At 44.2% G+C, this 24,607-nt stretch overlaps 13 protein-coding genes and 1 non-coding gene across 14 annotated transcripts; 9 read left to right on the top strand and 5 right to left on the bottom strand.

Moving 5' to 3' along the window:
- Window positions 1-146: 146 nt before the first annotated feature.
- On the top strand, window positions 147-497 carry PET117 (Pet117p; the record flags this gene model as incomplete). Its single annotated transcript, XM_003646168.1, has 1 exon — window positions 147-497. The coding sequence occupies one exon, from the start codon at window positions 147-149 to the stop codon at window positions 495-497; it is 351 nt and encodes a 116-aa protein (XP_003646216.1).
- Window positions 498-930: 433 nt separating this feature from the next.
- On the top strand, window positions 931-2,088 carry Ecym_4336 (PHO85 cyclin family protein; the record flags this gene model as incomplete). Its single annotated transcript, XM_003646167.1, has 1 exon — window positions 931-2,088. The coding sequence occupies one exon, from the start codon at window positions 931-933 to the stop codon at window positions 2,086-2,088; it is 1,158 nt and encodes a 385-aa protein (XP_003646215.1).
- Window positions 2,089-3,050: 962 nt separating this feature from the next.
- Ecym_4335 (cytosine permease) lies at window positions 3,051-4,619 on the top strand (the record flags this gene model as incomplete). The annotated part of the gene is made up of 1 exon (XM_003646166.1): window positions 3,051-4,619. One exon carries the CDS (start codon window positions 3,051-3,053, stop codon window positions 4,617-4,619), a length of 1,569 nt encoding a protein of 522 aa, XP_003646214.1.
- Window positions 4,620-4,935: 316 nt separating this feature from the next.
- Window positions 4,936-5,733, top strand: DFG10 (putative polyprenol reductase; the record flags this gene model as incomplete). Its single annotated transcript, XM_003646165.1, has 1 exon — window positions 4,936-5,733. One exon carries the CDS (start codon window positions 4,936-4,938, stop codon window positions 5,731-5,733), a length of 798 nt encoding a protein of 265 aa, XP_003646213.1.
- A 77-nt stretch (window positions 5,734-5,810) lies between these two features.
- Window positions 5,811-7,121, bottom strand: CEM1 (fatty acid synthase CEM1; the record flags this gene model as incomplete). Its single annotated transcript, XM_003646164.1, has 1 exon — window positions 5,811-7,121. One exon carries the CDS (start codon window positions 7,119-7,121, stop codon window positions 5,811-5,813), a length of 1,311 nt encoding a protein of 436 aa, XP_003646212.1.
- A 387-nt stretch (window positions 7,122-7,508) lies between these two features.
- On the bottom strand, window positions 7,509-8,270 carry Ecym_4332 (HAD family hydrolase; the record flags this gene model as incomplete). Its single annotated transcript, XM_003646163.1, has 1 exon — window positions 7,509-8,270. The coding sequence occupies one exon, from the start codon at window positions 8,268-8,270 to the stop codon at window positions 7,509-7,511; it is 762 nt and encodes a 253-aa protein (XP_003646211.1).
- A 1,527-nt stretch (window positions 8,271-9,797) lies between these two features.
- Window positions 9,798-10,502, top strand: THO1 (Tho1p; the record flags this gene model as incomplete). The annotated part of the gene is made up of 1 exon (XM_003646162.1): window positions 9,798-10,502. The coding sequence occupies one exon, from the start codon at window positions 9,798-9,800 to the stop codon at window positions 10,500-10,502; it is 705 nt and encodes a 234-aa protein (XP_003646210.1).
- A 796-nt stretch (window positions 10,503-11,298) lies between these two features.
- On the top strand, window positions 11,299-12,666 carry Ecym_4330 (uncharacterized protein; the record flags this gene model as incomplete). Its single annotated transcript, XM_003646161.1, has 1 exon — window positions 11,299-12,666. One exon carries the CDS (start codon window positions 11,299-11,301, stop codon window positions 12,664-12,666), a length of 1,368 nt encoding a protein of 455 aa, XP_003646209.1.
- Window positions 12,667-12,973: 307 nt separating this feature from the next.
- Window positions 12,974-14,908, bottom strand: Ecym_4329 (uncharacterized protein; the record flags this gene model as incomplete). Its single annotated transcript, XM_003646160.1, has 1 exon — window positions 12,974-14,908. The coding sequence occupies one exon, from the start codon at window positions 14,906-14,908 to the stop codon at window positions 12,974-12,976; it is 1,935 nt and encodes a 644-aa protein (XP_003646208.1).
- Window positions 14,909-16,524: 1,616 nt separating this feature from the next.
- On the bottom strand, window positions 16,525-18,198 carry ICL1 (isocitrate lyase 1; the record flags this gene model as incomplete). Its single annotated transcript, XM_003646159.1, has 1 exon — window positions 16,525-18,198. The coding sequence occupies one exon, from the start codon at window positions 18,196-18,198 to the stop codon at window positions 16,525-16,527; it is 1,674 nt and encodes a 557-aa protein (XP_003646207.1).
- An 814-nt stretch (window positions 18,199-19,012) lies between these two features.
- Window positions 19,013-19,094, bottom strand: Ecym_4327. The gene has a single exon. It is a non-coding gene; the product is annotated as a tRNA-Ser (tRNA).
- Window positions 19,095-19,740: 646 nt separating this feature from the next.
- On the top strand, window positions 19,741-20,244 carry Ecym_4326 (uncharacterized protein; the record flags this gene model as incomplete). Its single annotated transcript, XM_003646158.1, has 1 exon — window positions 19,741-20,244. One exon carries the CDS (start codon window positions 19,741-19,743, stop codon window positions 20,242-20,244), a length of 504 nt encoding a protein of 167 aa, XP_003646206.1.
- An 870-nt stretch (window positions 20,245-21,114) lies between these two features.
- MOT2 (CCR4-NOT core ubiquitin-protein ligase subunit MOT2) lies at window positions 21,115-23,049 on the top strand (the record flags this gene model as incomplete). Its single annotated transcript, XM_003646157.1, has 1 exon — window positions 21,115-23,049. One exon carries the CDS (start codon window positions 21,115-21,117, stop codon window positions 23,047-23,049), a length of 1,935 nt encoding a protein of 644 aa, XP_003646205.1.
- A 331-nt stretch (window positions 23,050-23,380) lies between these two features.
- Window positions 23,381-24,449, top strand: SNP1 (U1 snRNP complex subunit SNP1; the record flags this gene model as incomplete). Its single annotated transcript, XM_003646156.1, has 2 exons — window positions 23,381-23,383; window positions 23,457-24,449. The coding sequence occupies 2 exons, from the start codon at window positions 23,381-23,383 to the stop codon at window positions 24,447-24,449; spliced, it is 996 nt and encodes a 331-aa protein (XP_003646204.1).
- Between the last annotated feature and the right edge of the window lie 158 nt (window positions 24,450-24,607).

The raw sequence follows: 24,607 nt of genomic DNA, 5'->3' as shown, positions 1-24,607 counted from the left end.
TCTCGAACACAGCAGGGTAACTCCGCAGTTGAAAAGTTTAAAGGCTTACTGCATCTTCTCTCGAGCAGCGCAGGTCAAGCCAGACACACATAGAAGAGTGTGTGGGGGAGGCAGAAGGGCAGCATAGTTACTGTGTATATAACAGAATGAGTAGAGCAAGCAAGATCACATTGGCCCTTTCGTGCGTGCTCACAACGGCAACGATCGTCGGTGTGCATTTCGTGCAAGAGATGGAGAGGGAAACACTGCATCAGGGGCCCATCAAAGATGCGAAAAGAATTGCTGATAAGAGGGCAGCCAGGGAAGCAGCAGCATCTTTAAAGAGTAGTCCAGAAGCAGATCCAGTAGAAACAACTGACGTGAACAAGGAGCGTAAAAAGTTGTTGAACAAGGCTGAGCATGAACAGCAGCTAGAACTACGTAAAAAGTACCAAGAGATGCAACCTCTCTCTGGGGAGGTTGTTACCAAAGATGGAGAAGTGGTGGAACGTAAGTGAATTGATTACTTTGTGCCGACGAATTTCGCAGATTTATCCGTATAGAATAAAAGGCTTATATTTGCACTTGTAAATAGTTTGTACATATTTGAGGGATAAGATGAAATAAACTAGACTATATTTCTGAATCTAATACAGCATCCAGGGGGGTCGGGGTGTGTTTGCAGACGAGGTGGCATGTGATGGTCGATGCCTTAAGCAGGGTTTTGGGTAACTTTGCAGAGCGTTACTGGCGTCTTTGCTGTGGTGAAACCTCCTTCTCCTTCCCCCTGTAGGAGATGTTACAAGTTCTACCAGGGGACATTGTAAAATTGAAACCGAAGAGAAAAAGTAGCAGTTTAAGGAATACAGAATATAACACCAAAGACGGGGTGGCAGGTGCATATACGGCATACGAACAGTTTGAAAGGTGAGACAGGACTTGGTGTTAAGCATGCCATTCATAGACGAGGGCCGGTCGACTACACAACCAATTATCATATCGCGTGGTGATTCAAATATTACAGACGATACCCTTAGAAGTGTGGTATCTAACGGAGAGGCAAGGAACGGCTCAATACTAGGGGATCGAACACCAATACATGGTATTTGCCATAACTCTAGTGGATCACTTGTATACAGTGAAAGTTTTACAGAAAGGGGAGATATCTTTCAGCCATCATCTTTTAGTGACACAGGCAATTCCAGGTATGGCTCTTCTGAGCTTGTTACTCGTTTGCAATCTCCCCCACGAAAACAACAAGTGCAACATGGAAAACAGGCTAATTTAAGTATTTCAGATAGCAGAAAGTCACCTCACATGCTTTTGCGACCTCAAAGGGATTCGTGGTTGGTTGGGGAGAAGCAGAACACAAGTTCACAAAAGCCAGAGAAGGGACTTACAGACGACATCACCTCTCAAATAGAGTCTCAAGATTCACCCCAAGTAATAGAATTCGTTCATCCTGCAAGAAGGGAAGTTTATACAGATACCAAAGGTGAGCATATGGACATCGCTAAGTTCCCCACAGACAAGCTTCTTGAAATGCTCACAAGTCTTCTTTACAAGATTATAAAGTCTAACGATCGCTTAAAATCATTCGAACAAGAAAAACACGATATAAACAGCAAATATGTCGCCCACGTTCTTAGTTTCCGTGGCAAACATATTCCAGCCATCACACTAGGCGACTACTTTGCCCGAATACAAAAATACTGCCCCATCACAAATGACGTTTTTCTATCCCTACTGGTGTATTTTGATAGAATCGCCAAGAGATGTAATGCAATGGATCCCCAACTATTTGTTATGGACTCATACAATATCCATCGGCTGATCATCGCAGCTGTTACCGTCAGTACAAAGTTTTTCAGTGACTTCTTCTACAGCAATTCTCGCTACGCCCGTGTCGGAGGTATCTCCCTCCACGAGCTCAATCGCCTCGAGCTTCAGTTCTCAATTCTTTGCGACTTTGAGCTTATCGTTTCCGTTCAAGAACTCCAGCGCTACGCCGATCTCCTGTACAAATTCTGGAACAGGGAGCATCTGAACCACAGCCCGGCCACAGAGCCGTCTACCGTGGAGTCCTCGTCCGCTGCAGTTTCAATATAAAACCGCTTAACTACCTAACTACCTAACTACCTCAAATGTATGTATTACTACTAGCAATATATGTGTAGAAGAGGTGTCTCTCTCACTGTGCTGTATGCGTTGAACAATAAAATAAAAAAGCCGTTCTACACATCCTGCTCCTCTTCCTAAAGTTGGAAGCTCAATTCGTCTCTCCTTCTGTTTGCGTATTTCTTATACAACTATGCCATAAGAATTGTGTAATATAAGGTTTTCGCTTCTACAGACTTCACATAGCTACTCAAAATCATACGGTTGCCGTACCGTACCGTCCATAGTATATAGTATAGATAGGATCTATGCAAAATCCATCGCCTAAAAAAGTGCAAGGGGATGTGATGTGATCCAAACATTCCTCTAAGATCTCAGGCAACGTTGTAAATCCGACTTCAAACCTGCCCTGTCATTTTTTAAATCGTAAGCTAATCTAACGGTTTGTGCGAATAACGTCCCTGTTATGGCACAAGTCAACCCTGCATAATATCTATCCCTTGCAGTGAGCCTGCATCGAGCCTGCAATTGTAAGGATTTAGATGCAGGAGTCACTAAGACAGAAGCTCGCGCAGGCAACCCAGTTTTATAAATTTCTATAAAATTTTTCACTTGATTGGCCTCGAGGATTGAAAAGTTCTTATCAAATAGTTTATCCAGAGACGCAGATGGCGTCGGAGGAAAAGCGTAATTTTAGTAATTTTGGCTCCTGTTGTAATCGATGAACAGTTGCTTCTTAATGGTGCGGTTTGTTTTATGACCCCTTCTTGTAGGTAGCGATAGTGCAGCAGTGTCGAACATATGTGAGTATATATATATGTATATGCAAGTATGTAGGGGTATAATTGTAAAGATTCGAACAGGTGCCAGCTGTTACTTCGCAGTACTCGACCGTTCAGCTACGTCCTATATAAGACTGTTACAGGTTCTTTTGTGCGTCGGTTAGTTGGATAATGTCAGTAGATAAAATTGAATATACAGTAGAGGATATAGAGAAACAGAAGAAATCAGGTGAAGGAAAGGATGGGAAGGATGGTATATTTGAGGTTGATAAAACTGAAGGTGCTGTAAAGGAGACTGAATACACGGTTCTTCCGATTCTTAATAAATTAGCTGCCAAGTTAAGTGCTGAGACCAAAGGTATTGAAAGAGTGACAGATGAAGAGAAGACTGACACATCTATTTTAAATGCTGCATCCATGTGGTTTTCTGCTAATATGGTTATTGCTGCGTTTGCATTGGGCGCTTTGGGGCCTGCGGTATTTGGTTTGAACTTTTGGATGTCAGTAATAGCTACAGTTTTGTTTACTTTTATAGGATTATTCCCAGTTGCATATTTCTCTATTTTTGGTGTGGAGTTTGGTTTGAGACAAATGGTGCTGTCTCGGTTCCTGATGGGTAATGTAACCGCTAGAATATTCTGTTTGATCAATGTTGTAGCGTGTATTGGCTGGGGTGCGGTCAATACCATTGCAGCAGCCAGTTTATTGCATATGGTCAACCCTGACGGTGCTAGGTGCCCGCCTTGGGTAGCGTGTTTTATCATTACCATTTTGACTGTTATAGTGACATTCTTTGGTTACAAGGTTATCCATGCTTACGAGAAATGGTCGTGGGTACCCAACTTCGTTGTGTTTTTAATAATCATTGCACGTTTGAAGATATCTGGTAATTTTACAGCTGGTGACTGGGACCATAAGAGTGTTGACGCAGGTGCGTTCCTTTCCTTTGGTGGTGTGATATTTGGATCTGCCTCTGGGTGGGCTACGTATGCTGCAGATTATACGGTTTACATGCCAAGTAATACCAATAGATACAAGATATTTTTCTCATTAGTCGCTGGTTTGTCCTTCCCATTGTGCTTTACTTGTATCTTGGGTGCTGCAGCAGCAATGTGCATACGTAGCGATCCAGTTTGGAATAGGTATTATAATGACTACTCCATTGGGGGGCTTTGCTATGCTATTTTGGTTGAGAACTCTTTGAGTAGGTTTGGTGAATTCTGCTGCGTGGTACTAGCAATGTCGACGGTAGCTAATAATATCCCAAACATGTACTCCATTGCTTTGAGTACTCAAGCTTTGTGGGCTCCTTTAGCTCGTATTCCAAGAGTTGCATGGACTTTGTTGGGAAACCTACTGACATTGGCAATTGCCATTCCTGCATACTATAAATTTGAGTCTTTTATGACTATTTTCATGGATGCTATTGCATATTACTTGGCTATTTACATTGCCATTTCTCTTACTGAGCACTTTGTTTTCAGAAGAAGTTTCCAAGCTTATAATGCCAAAGACTGGAACCGTTGGGATAAATTACCCATTGGTTACGCTAGTTTTGTTGCTCTATTTGTCGGAGCTATTGGGGTTGCGCTTGGTATGTCAAGTGAATACTGGCAAGGACAAATTTCGAGAGCTTTGTTTGACCTCTTTGGTGACATTGGTTTCGAAGTAGCCGCCATATTCACATTCATCGTCTATATTATCTTAAGACCCTTGGAAATCAAATACACTGGTCGTTGAAACATGGACCTAAATTGCTCAGAGAACCGTTTCATAATATTTATCTCTATCAAGACAGCTTTCGGGATTTATCTGGCTCTGGATACTAGAAATCCCTGCTATAATGTGTTTTTACGTATAACTAATTTACTCATATTTTTATAATATTACCACTGTCACTTTCGAAATCTTTTAAGATCATCATTGTGACAGAAAAAGATTATCCAACAAATTTATTTGGAAAATGGCAACGGTCTTCCCTGTTCGAGGATTACCACTCATATGTCATGTGATGTAAACAACATATCTTGCCGCAAACAGCAAGAGCAGCCATAGGATGTTACAGAAGATGCTCTATGAATATGTAAGCGAAGATCTTGTATGGTACTTGATCTATGTTACCTATGGTGTGGGATTCTTTTCAGTACTACTTGCAAAGTATAAGTTACCTTTAATGCTCCAATATGGGAAGACCCTAACACTCCCAAGAGTCGGAGGACATTTTTCCTGGTATGCGTCACTGACTGTTCCTCGATCCTATTTCACTCATTTCTATACGCTCTCATTTCTACTTTCAATTATCAATGTCTGCATGTTTTACAGGTATCTAATTACATGGTGTATATGCCTGCATTCCCTCAGAAGATTGTTAGAATCGGTGAAAGTAACAGTATGGGGAGCAAGCTCTCGAATGCATTATGCACACTATTTCGTTGGTATATGGTTTTACTCTGCATTAAATCTAACTGTGTACCTACAGTTATCCGAAGACGCTGCTACGTCTATGGCATCTGATCATATTAACAAAATGTTACCTGGTATCGGATTGGTACTGTTCATTATTGCCTCCTGTGACCAACTTCTGAATCATATTCATTTAGCTCAACTTGTAAAATACTCTCCCCCAAGTCGCAGGCTATTTAAATGGGTTGCGTGTGCACATTATTTTGATGAAGTTATTATCTACATATCATTAGCACTAGTAGGGAGAACCACACGTTGGTCGCTCACGTTGGCCAGTATCTGGGTTCTAATAAACCTAGGGGTTAGTTCTATTGAGACTAGGCGCTACTACATGTCCAAATTCAAGAGTTTACCTATAGCCCCGTATGCACTAATACCCTTTATTCTGTAGAAAGGTTAGTGCTACAATTTATAAAGTTAACGATAGTTCCTAAAATAAGAGTTCACCTGTGTCTTTCCCGCTACCTATCACTCAAACTTCTTGAACAGCAGCGAGGAGTTAATACCTCCGAATCCAAAGCTATTATTTAAGACGTATCTCAAAGAGATGCGTTTAGGCTTTCCCATTACAAACTGCAGCCCTGTAAAATACGTCTCTTTATCACCGTCTGCACCTCCAGGTATATTCAAATTTAAGGTGTTTGGTACGATCCCGTCTTTCAAAGATCGTAGAGAGAATACAGCTTCTACAGCACCTGCAGCGCCAAGCAAGTGTCCCATATGCCCCTTATTACTTCCTATGCAAACCTCTGCATTTCCATCTTGGAAGATATTTTTGATAGCCTGGGCTTCAGCTCTGTCGCCCAGGACTGTGCTAGTAGCATGGGCGTTGACGTAACCTATTTGATTTCTGTCCTCCCAACGCATACCTTGCCGTATAGCCATCTCCATTGCTCGTCTAGCTCCATCCCCATTCTGTAACGGAGATGTTATGTGATAAGCATCTGTACTTAACCCGTAGCCAACTACCTCTGCAATAATATTTGCCTTTCTTTTTAGTGCATGGGACAATGACTCCAGCACAGCCATCCCACACCCCTCTCCCAGCACAAACCCATCTCTAAGGGAATCAAATGGCCTTGAAATACCTGTAGGTGTAATACTCTTGGCCTTAATGAATCCGGCCAATGGCAGAGGATGAACACTCATCTCACTTGCTCCAGCCACGATCATATCTGCATACCCAAGACGTATGAAGTTGTACGCATCGCCGATAGCATTATTTCCTGTAGCACATGCGGTAGAGGGACAATGGCTAACACCACGGAGTTTATACTTAATTGCTACGTTGCCGCATGCCATATTATTCAATGACTTCGGTAAGAAATACGGCGAAACAGTTGTCCTTGGTAGGGACAAGAGGGAGTTTGTCGCACCAAAAATATCATGCATCGACGGGAGTCCAGACCCAATAATACACCCAGCTCTCTCTGGTTGCAGATGGCTGCCTATCAGAGATTCTCCAGACCCATCGATAAGGTTCGCGCTGCTCAATGCCTCGTGTGTTGCAACCACAGCGACTTGAGAAGCTAAAGAAGTCCTGCGAATCTCCTGCGAAGTCAAAATCGAATGGTCATGTGGATTAAAATCGACTTTACCAACAGTAGCTGTCGGAGGAATGATTCTAGAGAACGGTTTATATCTATCCTCATATTCTTTCAGACTCTGAATACTTATAACACCAGACCGTCCATTTAACAGAGCGGTCCACGATTCATTTAGCGTAGCTCCCAGAGGCGTATAACACCCTAGACCTGTAACCACCACTCTTTGCAACATCACCCACAACACTAGTACATAATATAACTTGTACGTAAAATAATACCGGAAGAACGGCTGGAACCAGGGCTTTTCTGTAGGCTATATAATTCTCGAGCGCTCTCGAGCGATCTCGAGCGATCTCGAGCGTTCAGAGCTAGTCCATGTCCTGGCCTGTTCCCCCGTCCCGCCTCATCGCCCATCTTCATCAGTCACAAAACACACACCGTAGAAGAGTGAACGTGAATACAGACGAATAATATTAGAAAGCAGTACATATATAATCAATCTATCAGGAAATACATAGGCGCTTGTCTAAAACTAACATAAGACAACCGTTTCTATACAAAATTCTTAGTTTTTTCTTACTCTTCTAGCCAGCCAGCAGGAGGTATCAGTGAAAGCACTTCACCACTCTAGCAAGTCATCCTTGGCATACAGGTAGTCCTCAAATATAAATTCAACCTCATCCGTCTCAGAAATATAACCTCCAACTTTCAAACCCTCATGATTCTTGACAATAATATCACAACCCTTCTCTTTCAAGTATTCAACGTCAAACGTAGTCGCAATACCAATAACCTTACACCCTGCAGCCTTCGCAGCTGCAATACCAGCTGGAGCATCCTCAAACACAACCACCTTGGAAAGAGCTGGACTCTCCTCATTAACAGGATATCCCAACAGCTCCCGACCCTTCAAATATGGCTCCGGATGAGGCTTGCCTTGTTTCACATCGTTCGCCGTGATAAACGTAGATGGTCTCTTAATTCCTAATACCTTAAACCACTTGTGCGCCATGGCAAACGTCCCCGACGTTCCCACAGCCCACTTCTCCTTGGGTAACAGATTCAACTCTGCACACAACTTAACAGCCCCTGGAACCTCAACCGAATGATGCCCATATTTCTCTGGAATCTCACCTTCCAGCTTTGACACATATTCCTCACTCGCGTAGTCTGGCGCAAACTTGCAAATCGCATCGTATGTCCTCCACCCATGTGTCACATTGATCACATGCTCCGCGTCAAAGTATGGCTTACCCTTACCAAATGCCCTCCAAAACGCCGCAATAGCCGGCTGAGAAATAATAATGGTGCCATCAACATCGAAAAGAGCTCCGTGAACCCTTAGTCTGATGGCCTGTTTCTTCTGATCCATATTCGTCATCTTGAATTTCCTCTGTAATATATTTGATCTTAACGATTTCTTTGCTTAACAAAAATCTCCTTGCGTCGACTTTGTAATCTCTAATAAAATGAAAACTTACCACTGGTTCAAATTATTATATGACCCTTTTTTAATTATACTGATAATATAATACCTCTTTTCCCGAAATATTTCAAATATTAATACACTTAAATACTTGCGTGTATGTGTGAATTAATAAATAAAACAAACAATAAAAAGTCCCAATAATTAATTCCTTCAAAGATAATGTGTCTGATAACAGTTATAAATCCTTTCGGTCTCTAACGCTTTTTCTAGTTTGCCTGTCTGTGTCTTGTCCGTCCGTCTGCCTGTCCGTCTAATCGTTTTTCCTTAAAATATAAGAAATGACGACAAAATCACCAAAATTAAACCCTAAATCGAACACACTAATTTTAATTAATATATCCCTAATGATATATTATTAACCCTTGACTGCACTGGAACTACAATACTAACTATGCTCGATTCCTGCAATTTATACCTTCTCTTCATCGTATATATATAGAATATGTATGCACTTTTTTTTAGAAATCCCTGACATTTACTATTGTCGATTTTCCTTTTTCGCTCATTATCTCATCATCGCCAACTTGTGTCATCGCAGTTAGTGAGCGTCCTCTAACTCTTTTCTTCTTCCAATATGAGGAGGACTCCTGCTAACCCAAAATGATATCACACGTCAACGCTAAAGCTTCTTGTTTGGGCCTAAACAGGGACAAAGTACCGCCACTACTCCCACTCCTGCTGCTGCACTGCGCACGTTTCTTGACGTACACAAACTATAGCACCCCTAACCAAGCTCTACATACACGTAACTCTTCTCCTTCATATCTCTCCACATCTACATACCGCTGTCATTCTACAAATCGTCATACTTTTGGCTGTATGTCGTTGTTTCTGGTCGCCTGGTCGTCGATGGCTTCACAATCTTCGCTTCCATATAGGCAACAGAAAAGATAACCCTGCCGCCGCAGTACAATCCCTACAATGGTCCTAAATCTATTACACAAAAACAAGACTTGCTCCCGTAGACTACTACTAACTAGTCTGATGGAACGGGGGTAGCCCAACCATTGGATTCCTCCCGGATCTTCCGGTGCTTTGGGTTTCTCTGTGGGTACAACCGTCTATTAGGTTATTTGCACTTCCTCGAGCTTCCACTTTATGATGACGTTCCTTTCGGTTTCTTGGCACGAGGTTTGTGGGACAAGCTACGTATGGGTCAGAAGGTGAGACACGGGGCTGGGACACGGGGACAGAGGCGCGGCCGCGAGGACAAATGTCACGTGGTGCAGCGCCACGTGACGTGCCACGTTTCGGTCACGTGTTTGCCACGTGACCAGGTCCACGAAAATAACAACGAACCAAACCGCGGGCTCGGCCGGTGGTTGTTCGCTGCAGAAACAAAGCGCAACGGGCCAGCCAAGTACACACATCACAAGACGCCCCACAGCGTATCGATACAGACCTACAAGCCAGTACCTAATGACAGACTACTCTGGAATGACTGTGGCCCAATTGAAGGACCAGCTTAAAGCAAGGGATCTTCCTACTCAGGGGCTGAAGGCGAATCTGGTGGAGCGGCTGCAGCAGGCGGACGCGGAAACTGCCGATGCTCGCGCTTCGGCAACTGATGGGGGGTCAGTCCCTGCGAACAAAGCAGCAGCAGCTGGAGGTGATATGTCCGCAGCAGCAGCAGCAGCAGGGCCTCCTGCTGCTGCTGCTGCAGGCAGTGCAGATAAGGAGGGTGATGCACCTACAGATCTTGATGCTGCGCAAGCGCAGCAACAGGTGCAGTCCTCGCTTGCTGCCTCCTCCGATGCAACAGCCAGGGGCCCTGTTGCTGCTGCTGATGCTGCGTGCCCCTCAGCAACTGTGGACGGAGGAAGACCAAAGAAACAAGAGCTTTCACCAGATGAAATGAAGCAAAAGGCCGTGGTACATCTGTCGAAGAAACTCCATAGAGCCAAAAAATTCGGTGGGGACGAGGCTGTTATCGTAAGTCTACAGAAACAGCTGGCCCGTCTCGAGAAGTTCGGGCTCGATCTTTCCACTCAGCTGGCACAAGAACTGGGATTCAGCAAGGGCCCGCCTGCAGCCGCTGCTGTCACCACCACCAGCTTCAACCCAAGACGGCGGCCCCAACACCACGGCAAGAAGTTCAAGAACCATCATCATCACCGCAGGTGATGATATAAGGAAAACCATGCCCTGCCTCTCTCCTGCCTTGCTGACCTCCCCCGCCTCTGAAACAAACTATTCTCTTAACTATATACCAAAAACCCTGTCCCCCCCGCCACCTCATGTAAATCTGTCTAACGCACCCGTCCACCCCTCGACCCCCGCTTCTCTCTGCCTGCCCCATCTGTCTTTGATTCCTCAAATCAAACCACCCTTGCTGCATCCTGTGTATGTATTGTCGTGGTCCACACTCCGTACATTGCCCGTAGCAATAGATCGTGCTAAAGCAAACCTTACAAAAGCTAACCAAAGAGGGAGACAGACACAGAGAGAGAGAGTCAAGTGATAGCAAGTTACTAGCAAGGAATCGCAGACGTATGAGGTAACTAACATAAGGCCTGTAGCACACAGCAGTAGTCTAAGTAGCAGTGTAGCATCGAAATTAAAATAATAAAAAAATTTGGCAAGTAAAATCCAAAAAGAAAGTGGAGGCTGACAGATAAAGAAACAAGGAACATATTGGCACACAGAGGATTTCTTGTAAGATAATCGTTTCAACCCAAGAAAAACCATTGAACAATTTGTGAAAAACTCCCACGGTGACTACTATTATAATATACAATTCTGGGTTGTTCGTGTCCTGATTTTTTATATTCTACTCAATTTAGCATCGGATTCTCTCCTTAAGGGCTTTCTTTAGCTTATATTTGAAAAACTTAATACCAATAAGCCTAAGCCTAGGTCAGGTAGGCTGTTAATAACAAGGAACAAGAAGGACTAGTTAGTTAAAGTAGTCGGGATCATGATGGCTTATCCGCCTCCGCCAATACCTCAGGATGCACTTCCTGCTCAACCAATTCGCATACGCGTTGACAATCTACCACCGGCTAAGAATTGGAGACAAATCAAGAGCTTTCTTTCACAATTCATCCCATACGAGCAGGTTCTTAATGTTAAGGTGCTTCCCTTGATGCCTTCGATGGCACCTCCGTTTATCCCGTTACAAAGTTGTATAGTGTTGTTACGTCAAGATACCGACTGGCCCCACCTGTTGGTGCAGCTAAATGGCGTTCAATGGGACTATCATACTATGGTTGCTTTACTTCTACCTAACTTCATTCCACCGGATAGTCCTCAGTTACTCGCGGGTGCGGTTGCCCCTGTTGGTGCAGCTGCAGGTCCTGTTTCGTCTTCTCCTTCTGGCTCCAGCAACGGCTCCAGCACCAACAACCATCGTTTCGGTCATCATAATCACCACTATCATTCTCAGCATTATTCACAGCAGCAGCAGCAGCATTCGCAACAAGAACATGGACATCAGGACCGTCAAACACACGGCCTTCGTATGGCATTGCACCCGCAATTCACTCCTGGTGTTCCGACGCTTGTGCCAAACGGGCATGCTCAACACCTGAATCGTCGGTTGACACAAATATTTAATGAGGCAACTTTCAGACGCCAAATGTCTCAGCGGAACATGTACCAACTCCAGCTCTCCAACTTTCCTCCGTGTTTGCATTGGGATGAGGTAGTCAAAACGACAGGCGATACGTCGCTGTCATTCGACCAGCAACCTTTCAGCGGTAAGAGCGCCGATGGTTCCTGTGAAGCTTCTGCCTCGCCGTCACAGCCGCATCAGCAACAAAAGTATCATAATAGTGAGCAGCAGCAGCACCCACAGCAGATGACAGCCCTTATTCCACAACCGCACGTACTACAGGATGAAAATAATGAAATCGTCCCCGACCTAACCATCATGACCCCACATCCAGAAAAGTTTGGCAAACTTAAATGGACTATTCTCAAAGACTTCATTAAACTCAAGTGCCCAAAGCTTCTGGAGATAGACCACAAGACCCAGGGTACTGCTCTATCCAATACTCGGGAATTTTACGTCGGCGTATACGAGGACTCGGAGTCCCATGTGGAGATCATTCTATTACCAGGCGACAAGCCTGATCGCATCATCGGGGGCCCACTCTCTGAACAGCAGACGTTAGAGATGGTTGGTGATGAACCTAAGCGTTTTAAAGTGCGTGCCACGCTTTTTCAAGCCGTTATTGGTTTCCATTCCAAGGAGCTGTGTGACTTATGTTTCGATTCCATTGATGGCGAAGAGTACATGCTAGGCTATAAGTTGCAGGTGCAAAAGCTACCCAAGTTGAGTGGCTGATTGATTAACTCTATGGGGGTTTTTCGAAAAGTTTTTAACATAGAAAGTATTTTTTTCTTCTCTTGGGAACCTTCACCACAATCGCTGTGCATTTATTTTCTTATATATTGGACATTTTTGACAATGGTTTGCATAACTCCCCACCTCACCTGGCTGGCGGTAATAAGTAACGAATGTTTACGTACTTTACAGACTTTTAGATTAAAACAGTAATATAATAATACCTCATATGCGGGATAGTCCTTAAATTTCTTCGTTACGTAAGTAGTTTATACGGAAAAGCTATCGTTACATGTTAAATGGCCGGTTATAGTAACGGCTGGAAAACAGGTTGTGGAAGACCCTTATCGAATGGACTCTTTGAATGCATACCAATTTGTTGTGGAGATCTATTCCGTATAGTTGGGGGTGCGTTGATCTCGCCATTTGTGGATTGCGTTTTCATAGCGACGGGAGAAGAGATCCTACTTATGATGCTGTCCAAGGCTGCAACACTTGCAGTATTAGTGTGTGTGTAGTTAGAGACCAGAGGGGAAGAAGTAGCTCTCGTTGTTGGGCTTTGCTGGGAATTAGTGGTTGCCGCAGTGGTGGACACGTTACTTAGAATTGTAAGGCCATTGTAAGTTGAATCATCAATAAACGAATTGCCTGATTTCTCCTGCAAGTCGGATACTTCACGAAGCTCAACAACAGTTTCTTCAGATGTGAATTGGTTCAATATAGTAGCTAATTTCGTATCATCTTTAATAATATGGCCTTTGTGATACAGTGCTAACCTCCCAGAATTAGAAGATATTTGGAACAGATGGCGCGAATTCTCTAAAATTTCGGAAATCGTTGGCGGACCGTTAGATAGCAATGGGAATGTGAACCTTTGCTCCTTTTCTTGGAATTTTAATAACACTTTACGATTAATATCTTGGTTTGCTAGCTGAGGTTTCATCGAAACAGTGGTTAAAATTGCGGTCTTCTCTGATGACGAAGATGCATTACAAGCTAACGGATATTGTCTTAGGATGGTATCGTGAAAGATCTCGCCTAATGGGTAAATACAAGGGTCGAAGCCAAAATCTTTAACAATGCTACCAATGACCAATTGTAATAATGTTAGTTTGCTCTCCAGTGGTAATATATTCATGTTAGTCGAAGTAGAAGAGGCAAAAAGCTTCGTACTAATGCTTGCCAATTGTTGGAGGGAAGTTAAGTTGCTGAAAATGTACTCTACCGAAGAAGAATCCAGATTAGAAAAAAATCTCTCTATAACAAATGAAAGAGCTGCCCTAATGCATGAGTCACCAAGCATGCACAAATTCATAGAGTGTTCGGGCAGTTGGCTGTTCATTGAGAGTTCCGTACACGTTTTGGATTTTTGAATATGAACCAGGATCTTCTCTCTCAAGAAGTATTGAATGGTCTCATTGTTAGAAAACTCTGGACCATGTCGCTGATTTTGCTGATCTTGTTCTGAAGATGTGGAGCTGTTGCTGTTGTTGGTATCTTTAGAAGAGGCTAATGCAAGTGACAATAGATTGCTCTGTTGAGTGAACACAGCAAGCTCTGCAAGCTCCGAGTTATTGTCATTTGTAGATTGATCTTTCAATGGAATTTGGTTATGTACAAGATCAGAAAGCACATTGGAGAGCAATTCGTTATAGTTTATGAGTTTATGAATAGTTTTCACAGTCATATTACCTCCGTTTGTTGAGGTATATTGTTCCAACTTCATGGATCTGGCTGCAGCAATTCTGACGGGTTTCGGCTGAAGAACAGGAAGCGTTGACATTGACTGTATAGGTTGGAAGCTACTAGACGCAGTAGAAGTCACAGAGTTATTACTAGTGAGGATTGGAGAGGAAATTCTCGAAAAATTGTCTTCCATATCAGAACCGCTAGATAAACCACCGCTAGAAATGTTCCCACCATGCCTTTTGCTTGCTCCTCCACTCCGGGTCTTTGTGCACCTCTTCCTATTCCTCCTCACTGATTGGACGGCAGCAGTGACCAATTTCTCAAACTCAGCTGCACTGCTGACAGGGTAGCCGAACTCTGTCCTCAGAATAGTGGCAATCTGTCGGATATTATCATCCTGTTCACTAGCCTTCCGCTCACTCAGCCCGAATTTGTCAATTAACTCCAACCGTCTGCTCGAAAACTGCTTCCACTTTTTATTGTCCTTAAAGTTCAGCTGTTCTCGAATCCTATGTGTCGTACCGTTGCCGGTAGGCTTATGTATACCGTTCATCAGTCCTCCTTATCTTTAACGTTTGCAGAATAGAAACAAAACGTATTCCCTAAATGTTGTTTCTTTTCTCCCTTTGATAGGTAAATTGCCCGGAAGCCTTAAGAATAACGGTTATAGGGGTGTGTTTAGACCTGAAGAAATTGCTCGGATCTAAGTTGCAACTGCTAAACTGATTGGTTTTTTTATGTTGTATCCAGTTATAACTTCGTTGCTCTATCGCTCCTCTATACGTTTTTGATCAAATAATAACGCAGCTGCCTGTGTTAAGATGATGACGAGTTTGAACTAAGTAGGCAAAAAAAGAAAAGAATGATACAGGTTAAAATCTCAAGGTCGCCAGGTATAGTAGTCAGTAGAACTTGCAGCAATTAGTAACTGAGTTCTATCTTTCTCGCAGTTCCTGTTTACGGCGAACACTCTGTATATATATAATGTAGTGTGTGAATTTCCTTGGCAAAAAAAACAGACAAACAAACAGCATTCAATGGCTTGGTTGTAACTCAAATGAGGCAAATGAAGGCAGTTACTTCGCTACGCTTTTCTTTCCCATATATATATAATTTAGCCGTGTCCTGTTAAAAATTTTCGCCCGACTCGTTCTTACTAACCACTCCGATGGCATCAAAACTTACCAACTCACCTTGAATCATATTTTAACAATAACTGGATCCATTTTTCAGTCCTAATTGAACCATGATTGAGCCCTTTCAAGGGAATGATTTCACGTTTAGCGTTTCTTTTTGATACCTGCTGATGTTGCCACATATATGACTATCTTCCAGTTCCGATCGTACAAACGTTTCTAGTGTATAACGCAAACCACTGTCAGGCATGCGTCCTACGTTCTCAAAAGAGCTATAACTCTAAGAATAGCGTTTGTCATGTGGCACAATGTTTCTATTATGCTAAAATGCCTCGAGAATAATGCTTCAAAAGATGACGTGTAATGCATGCAAGGACTCAGAGTGCATGCACTTGGTAGTTCATAGGAATCGTTTCCATTTTGGGAAATACCTTAAATCTTACAATTCCGTTGAAAAGCACACTAACGCCCTCGCGCGGCAGTTGATGCGGAAAAGAAACGGTTTACGGAATTTTTCCGAGTGGCTTCAACTCAAACTTAAATAATTCCAACAATACTATTAGTCGATATTTTATTCTTGGGTAGCCAAGATGATACGACGAGATCAGCAGCCTCTCTTAAAACGGTGTAGACGGATTTTTTTACCGTCAGGAACACGGAAAACAACTGAAACTGAGATGCATGGCATAATTAAGGATATCTATTGAAAAATACGTAGAATACATTATATCTACTGTTTTGTTACCTAGTAAATAGCGTTAGGCGGAAATCACCAAGATTTTTCTTTCAGTTTAGGCCTTGGTGAATGAGGAAAGATGTAAACAGTCTTTTCTAGGATGAATGATTTGGAGAACAATGGAGGGAATGTATTTTTAACAGAATAGGGGACTGACTGTCCAGCAGAGAAGGTCGTGGGCCATCCTCCCTGCTCCCAAGCCTTGTTTTATTGTAAGCGGGTAAAGGAAAAAGAAAAACCCGGGGATAAAATGGTTGACTGAGGTATTAGAATAGTGTGAATGGAGGAAGGAATGGATTATAACTTTGCTTCAGCAGATTCGGAGTTGAATTGCTCTTCCGTCACACCCTTGCCCATTGCAGCAGTTGCTGAAACACCCCCCTGGGCGAGCTTTAGGATACCATCAATGTATTCAGCCCCAGCCCACTTTTGATGCTTTAAGACATCAACACCCTCGTCCATTTCTCTCTGTTGAATACCCTGTGCGTAAGCTCTCATACCTTGTCTGCTAAATTCGCGAGAGAAGTTATCGATGGCCAGAGCACTAGTGTGCAATCCAGCCAAAGTGATGAACTGCCAGACGTATCCCAACTTGCCCAACCTCTGTATAAAGGTTTCTTGCTCCTTAGGAGACATGGCTCTGGGCCAGTTAAAACTTGGAGATAGATTATAAGCGAGCCATTTGCCTGGGAATTTCTCTGTAACTCCTACAGCAAAATCTTTGGCCTGTTGGTAATCCGGATAGTTACTTTCCATCCAGACCAAATCCGCATGAGGAGCAAAAGCACGTGCCCTCATAATGGCACAGTCTGTCCCACCTTTGTAACGATACAAACCTTCGTTAGCACGAGGTAGATCCCAATCGAAGAATATTTCTTCTCCAATCAATTCACGTGACAAGGCCTGCATCTGTCTTAAAGACGCTCCAGTAAACGGGCTGACCTTAGCGTTGAATTTCGCGATCACACCCTGTTTATCCTTTATATGTCTGTTCTCATTCACCTTATCAGCGAAGGCCTCATGAAACAATCTCAACTTGGCCCGGCTGTTCCATTCATTCTCAATCCGTGCAAGCTGATCCGCATATACGCCCGCCATTTGCGCGGCATTCAAAACCTCTGCTAATCCCTCTCTGACCTCGGGGTTTGTCGCTCCGACGATAAAATAATGGTCCCTGACATCAATGGTCGAACTGATAAGTGTTGCGGCCTCCGAGTCTGTACGTGCAACAAGAACTAAGTTCGACCCCATAACATCGGCACACATTCTCACCGTTATCAATCTATTGATATGCTCCTGTACCGGGATCACACAACGGCCCGCCATGTGACCACACTTCTTGTTACTGGACGTCTGGTCCTCCATATGAATCCCCGCTGCACCGCGCTCAATAAACATCTTGGTCAGCTTGTAAACTGCCGTCAGCCCACCATGCCCTGCATCTCCATCAGCAATAATAGGCCTCAAGTAATCAATCTCAGGCCCTAACTCGTCCAGCTCCCGTTGGCTCGAGCACGCCAACCGGGCCTCCCGCTGCTTCCTGTCATGAAACAGCTGCGCCTTAAACAAATGATCCACCTTATTAGGCACTGTGTCCATAGGGTAATCTGCAAGATCTGGCCCTGGCTCATTGGAAGTAGACGCCGTAGAACTACACTGCCATCCAGAAACATAAACCGTATCCAAATACTTGGCCATCTGAGTCACCTGCAAAGGATCCATCGCCCCAAATGTCTGCGCAACAGTCCCTTTCCTCGCATGCTCCGACAAAAGCCTATACAGCTTATCTGCCATCACAGACGATGGATACTGCACAGGAGGGAAAGTACCACGTCTCTTGACAATATCCTCAGCACTGTAGATCCGCTTCGTCTTCTGCCACCTCGACCCAGCCCACCATTGCCTCACCACAACCGCTTCAGCTGCTGCCTGCTGCTGAATCGCGTCCAAATCATTCCCGCTATTCTTCATAACTGGCAATCCTTTCCCGTATATAACTAATACTAATCTCTTGAATAAGCCTCCAATCCACACAAGACAGTAAACCAACTGGCTATTTTTTCTCAACAACCAATATCCACAATCAACCGACCCAGACCTTCTAACCGCCTTTTTTCCACTTTTATATATACAACACAACCAAACTACAACCCAGCCTTATTATTATTTTTATTATTTTTATTCCCATACACCCTCCATCGCACACAAGCAATATCCCGTCCTCTATCCAATATACACACCTCTATAATGAGTCAATTCACACACACTGCGTCACAACATCGCTACACTCATTTGTCCATGGTGCAATATCAGAAAAACAAAAGTCGCAACCAAGTTCCTTACAGAAAATCGCACCTCCTACGCACTCTTCTTGCTAAAAGAGAGAGAGACCCACCGCCTTCTCTCTCGGTCCAAGTATACAATAAACACACTAAATAAGATAAGTAGGCGTAAAACTACGACGCCCCATCGGACTTAATAGAGATGGGGGTCATGGAGGATCAAAGGGGATCCCGTATGGGATTAAACCCTTTTTAAAACAAGAGAGTAATCCTCATTTTAGAAATTGCAAAAGTTGCTACTAGGTACTTGGGATCGACAAGTTTTGAGACTTGCAGGAATGACTCCGGTTGTTCTGAGAAAATGGTTCGGCGGGTTAGTCGCTTTTTCGTATCGATGGAGCGGACCAAAGGACATAGCCAGCGTTATGTCAGCGGTTTCACGGGAGGTGGCGCGCGGGAGGCGAGGTGGTGGCTGGGTGGGCTGTGGGCTGCGGAAAAAATAACGACACCAGCAGGATTTGAACCAGCGCGGGCAGAGCCCAACAGATTTCAAGTCTGTCGCCTTAACCACTCGGCCATAGTGCCACGAGAACTACCATGGGGTGGTCAGAGCGTGGCTTGGTTGGGGCGGAAGAGGTCACGTGGCTTGGTTGGGGCGGAAGAGGTCACGTGGCTTGGTTGGGGCGGAAGAGGTCACGTGGCTGAGGGTGCGTCATGTGGTTGACGGAGTGCACCCGTCAGGTATGGTCTGATGTTGCTAGTCTTGTGGCACTTGGTAAAGCAGATCTCGTAGCAGCAGCAGCTTGCTTTTGCTAGTGGTCTGACTACTGTATAGGGGGCAAGAAGGTTCTGCACTTGCGCAGCATTTTATCGTGCCGCTGCTGCGAGGCAGCGGCAGTGGCGGCAGGAGCAGCAGCGCAACCCCTTGTTCACTGGCGTCAGATGTAGTGTTCCAGTGCTCCAGCAGCGCACTGTATTGTTACCTGCCAGCGCGGGGCAGGGTGTGTGGCAGTAGAGTGTTTAATTGGGGAAGCTAACTCAGTAAGACGCCCTAGCACAGGCGTCAGGGAAACAAAAAAGCCTCCCAAGGCCCCAAAATGGGTAAAATTTGTAGGATTTAAAGCTTCATATATTGCAGGTTTCATTGGCATATAAATATCGTTCTGTTGTGTGCTGCTGCGCTGCTCCTGGCAGACGATGAGAGAGACACAACGGGCTACCAATCTCAAGTATGACCAAGAAGGACAAAAAGAAGCAAAAGATTAACACAATTGAAACCAAGGAGGGCGAGAAGATTAGGGTGTTCGACGATCTGGAATCCTTCGAGCTGTACATCAAGGGTGAGACAGAGGACGAAGAGTTTGATCACGTGCACTGCCAAGTCCGATACTACCCCCCATTTGTGCTGCACGAGTCGCATGACGACCCGGACCGTATCAAGGAGACGCTCAACAGCCACAACAAGAAGTTCGTGCGTCATCTCCACCAACACGTCGAGAAACACCTGTTGAAGGACATCAAGGAGTCCGTGGGGCTCCCCGAACTGAAGTTCAAGGACAAGTCCAAAGAGGAGACCTTCACCCACGTCGTGTGGAAGTACCATGCACCAACGAAGTATCACAACAAAGACTTTATGATCCACGTGACCGTTGAATGCCACAACGACAGTGCCATTGTGGACGTCGACTACTTGACGGAGCCCATGGTTCCGGCTCAGGAGCCCGTAGGTGCCTGAGGGGAAACACCTTGTGTGTTCTATATTATGTATACGTGTGTATGTGTGTATTTGCGTTCCGTGTGCGTGCGTGCCCGCGTATGGCTTTATGCTGTGCCAATGTTTGTATAACGAAGTTATGAATTGGAAGATGAAATTTTTGATGGGAACTGTAGTAGGGAGCTGATTGTTGAGAGGGGTTGGACGGCAGTCAGAGGTGTTTTGGGTGGGAATGTTGTGTTTCAGTTCTAACTCTCCCACTCTCCCACTGCGAAACAGAATCAAAGCACCCCGCTATGTAAAGAAAAGCGCTGGCTATGTAAAAGCTGGGGCAGAGGGGTATTGGAGGCCCATTGAGGCCTTTGAGGGCCTGGATAGGCCCTCAAAGGCCTCAATGGGCCCCTTTGGACCCTCGATGAACCCCCAGCGGGCTACCGGTGTCAGGCTTCACAAGATCATCAAATCCGGGTAACCGCGCCGCTATAGGCCGCAAGCCGCGTCCAAGCGGCGAAAGCTTTGGAAAGAGAAAATTAGTAGAACGTTGTTGAAAAGGAGACACGGGATTCTTCACCACTACATATCCTACACGCAGCTACGTTTAGTTTAATAGGTTATATATACACGCAGATATATGTGCGTGGGAATTTTCTAAGCTACGAGGAGTTCAATACTTTTAAGAGAGGAAGAATAAAGAAGCGCGCTGATTTAGAGAGACATAATAACTCATAAAAGTATAAAAGGAATATTTTGAGGAATTTTATTTAGCGGTGGGGTTTTTAAAGAAACATAGGAGAGAGAGGTCCGTATATTATACACACGAACAAGATAGGTTCTTTGATACATATATTATTATAAAAAAACAAGATTATTGAGAGATTATAGAGCTTGACAATGGAGAATCCTCACGTGCATGAAAACTTACAACATATCCAGGCAGTGTTGTCTAACTATGATACATCATTTCTATCGGATGATGAAGAGGATTACTGTCCACTTTGTATGGAGGCGTTAGATATTACAGACAAGAATTTCAAGCCGTGTCCATGTGGGTATCAAATCTGTCAATTTTGTTACAATAATATCCGACAAAACCCTGAGTTGAATGGGCGGTGTCCAGCATGTCGTCGAAAGTATGATGACGAGTCTGTGGAGTATATTGTGTTGTCTCCTGAAGAGTTGAAGATGGAGCGGGCGAAGCAGGCGCGGAAGGAGCGGGAGAGGAAGCAGCGGGAGAAGGAACGGAAGGAGAACGAGTATGCTAATAGGAAGCACCTAGCTGGAATGCGGGTGATCCAGAAGAATTTGGTGTACGTTATTGGGTTGAATCCGCCTGTGTCGTATGAGGAGGTTGGGGCTCTCTTGCGATCGGACAAGTACTTTGGGCAGTATGGCAAGATTAACAAAATTGTGGTCAACAAAAAAACTGGTCACAACGATCATCAAACTGGTTATGGGATATATGTGACATTTTCCAGGAAGGAGGATGCTGCCAAGTGTATACAGTCAGTGGATGGTACTTTTATGGATGGTCGACAGGTGAAAGCTGCATATGGAACAACCAAGTACTGCTCATCATATTTGCGTGGCCAGTCGTGTCCTAACCCAAACTGTATGTTTTTACATGAGCCGGGGGAAGAGGCGGACTCTTTTAACAAGCGAGAGCTTAATAAGTCTCAGCAGCCTCAAACTTTGCCGCCGCCGCCGCCGCAGCAACACCAGCAACACCACTTACAACAACAACAACACTTGCAGCAGCAGCAATTGAACTTGCACCTACAGTCCTTACACCAGCCATTGCAGCAGTCTCAATCCCAGCAACAGCAGCAGCAGCAACATCACCATATTCACCATCCTGCCCCATTCAAAAGTGTTCAAGTATCTGCTGCAGCGATATCCACCAATAGTAATGATGTATCTGCTGCGGCTTCTCCAGCACAGGGAAAGACTCAGCTGCACACGGACGACAGTTCTTCCTCGTCTACTCCTGCTGCCCACACGCCAATTTTAACACCTGCGCCATTGCCCACGGGTGCAAATCCATGGGGCATTACGCAATCGTCTACTCCAGTGTCCGCATTGTCTAAAACATCCAGTTCTACGGCATTCCCAACCCTGGGTGAAGCAATCAACACTCCCAACCCTGCCCTCAACAATGTGACAGCAGCATCGATTTCTCACAGCAATCATTTAAGCGGTGCAACCGGCAGTAAGAACAAAAAGAATAACGACAAGACCTACGAGGACCCATATGATCCCTTGTGCAGCGCGGTGAAGTTCATCGATGAAACAACTAACTTCTTGTCAGATTACCGTCCTGTGACTTATAGACTTCGGTCTGGACAGATTGATGACGAAACATATGCAAGCTACCCTTCCTTGTTTTCGTTCTCAAATATTGCTGTTTCTGAAACTTCAGATGGAATTCTTGGTAGGAAACTAATCGACATGTTGTCCATTAAGCCTGTTGAACATACCATGTCTACACTCCCAGCTGTGTACGACATGTCCCCTCAATTGCAACAGCAATTTTTGAAACAACAAATACAACCTCCACCAAAAAAACCACAGCAGAAACTACCACAGCTCACAGGCTTCGTTCGACAGGGCCCATCTGACATGACTCCCCAGCATATGAATGCTGAGTTGCATCCTCATCATCATAGCCAGCAGCAATCAAAACCTGTGGTCAATACTCCTCCTCCAGGAATGTTTGTGCAAGCTAGCCAGGTTCCACAAGGTCAGCCCGTGGCTCAATCTCGGAGTAACAACTCCACAGATTTGTTGAATCAATTGATCAATGGCAAAAAAGTTACTGCTGCTAACTGAACTCAGACGTTCGTACAGCTGCTACCGTAATTTTTTTTTTATTCCGAAAGGAATCAAAAAAAGACCAAAATTTAATCAACGCCATTCCCAATCCATCCTTGGAGTCTTTTGACCTAGTCTTTATGTATTCTTGTGTATTTATTAATAGTTTCTTAGAAATCCTTTCCGTGTTGCTCATTATAGCTTAGTTAAGCTTTTTGCAAAGATACTTTGGAAAAAGAGAAGCGAAGCTTCCTTCCTACAAACCATGAAGATCCACTTTCGCCAATCTGCAGACTATCCATCAATAAAAGAAAGGTCGTACTCCTTCATCAGATTATATATCATAAAAATGGTATGCGCACACCTGATCTCTCTATTACAAGTTAAACGCATTCATTTACTAACAACAATTTTGATGTTTCTAGTCATATTCTATGTCGAAATTCCCAGAAAGAGTTTCAAAACTCTTCAATCCTAGACCTCCTCTTCAATATAAAAAGCCTGTCGATTATCCTCCTGAAAAACGTCGAACACACTTCATAGCACCCCTCTCCAGTTTAGTATTTTCTGACACTTTAGTACGATACATGCAGGAACATCCTCAGGGTTCTGAAAATAGGCATCTGGACAAGTACGAGGAAGTTAGGTCTCTTACTGCCAGGAATGAAAGATTACTTGAAGCAGAACAAGCGAAATGGGTTCCAGAAGAGGACAGTAATATAAACGATACGGACCCCTTTAGGACTATATTTGTCGGCAGACTACCTTATGAAGTCGATGAGCTAGAATTGCAGAAACAGTTCATCAAGTTCGGCGATATAGAGAGAGTCCGTATAGTAAGAGACAAACTTACAAATGAACCAAAGGGGTATGCTTTCGTTCTATTTAAAGATACAGAAGGTAGTCGAAAAGCTTATAGAGAAATTGGCGTCCACAGAGGATTACTGATCAAGGGGCGGCCTGTCATCGTAGATATTGAACGTGGAAGGACAGTCAAGTTTTTTAAGCCAAGAAGACTTGGTGGAGGATTAGGTGGTAGGGGTTACATGAAACGTGAACGGCTAAGCCAATTAAGTGTTCTAGGAGCTGACCATCAAGCCACAAAGCACAGTGTTGACATAGATAGAAGATCAAGATTTGGTACAAGCTCATCGGGTGGTAGACCGCAAGCTCATGCAGGCAACTACCGTGGAATGGGATATAAATATGGCTCTACACCACAGTATGCCAATGGACCTAGATTCCTGCGTGAAGGTTCAAGTTATATTCCCCCCACCAGGCCTCCCGCCACAAACGCACCAGTAGCTACAGCTGCTAATCCTGCTCAATCAAAGCCAACGCAGACCTTCTATAGATCTAGGCGTGATCGAAATATAAACTCAGATACTACGAAATCGCCCTCATCGATGGACTACTAGCAAATGTATTAGCGCTACACCCAAAATATCATTATATTCATTAGATATTTCGGGCTGAGATATGTTAAAACACCTAAATAACCTCTAAGAATATCAGAAATAAAGCATTATTAGGGTTTTCTTATTAAATTCTTGAATTTATGAAAATTCTCGAAAAT

The sequence above is a fragment of the Eremothecium cymbalariae genome, chromosome 4 (genome assembly GCF_000235365.1).
Source record: "Eremothecium cymbalariae DBVPG#7215 chromosome 4, complete sequence".
Taxonomy (NCBI): Eukaryota; Fungi; Ascomycota; class Saccharomycetes; order Saccharomycetales; family Saccharomycetaceae; genus Eremothecium; species Eremothecium cymbalariae.
This window is presented reverse-complemented; position numbering and strand designations above follow the sequence as displayed.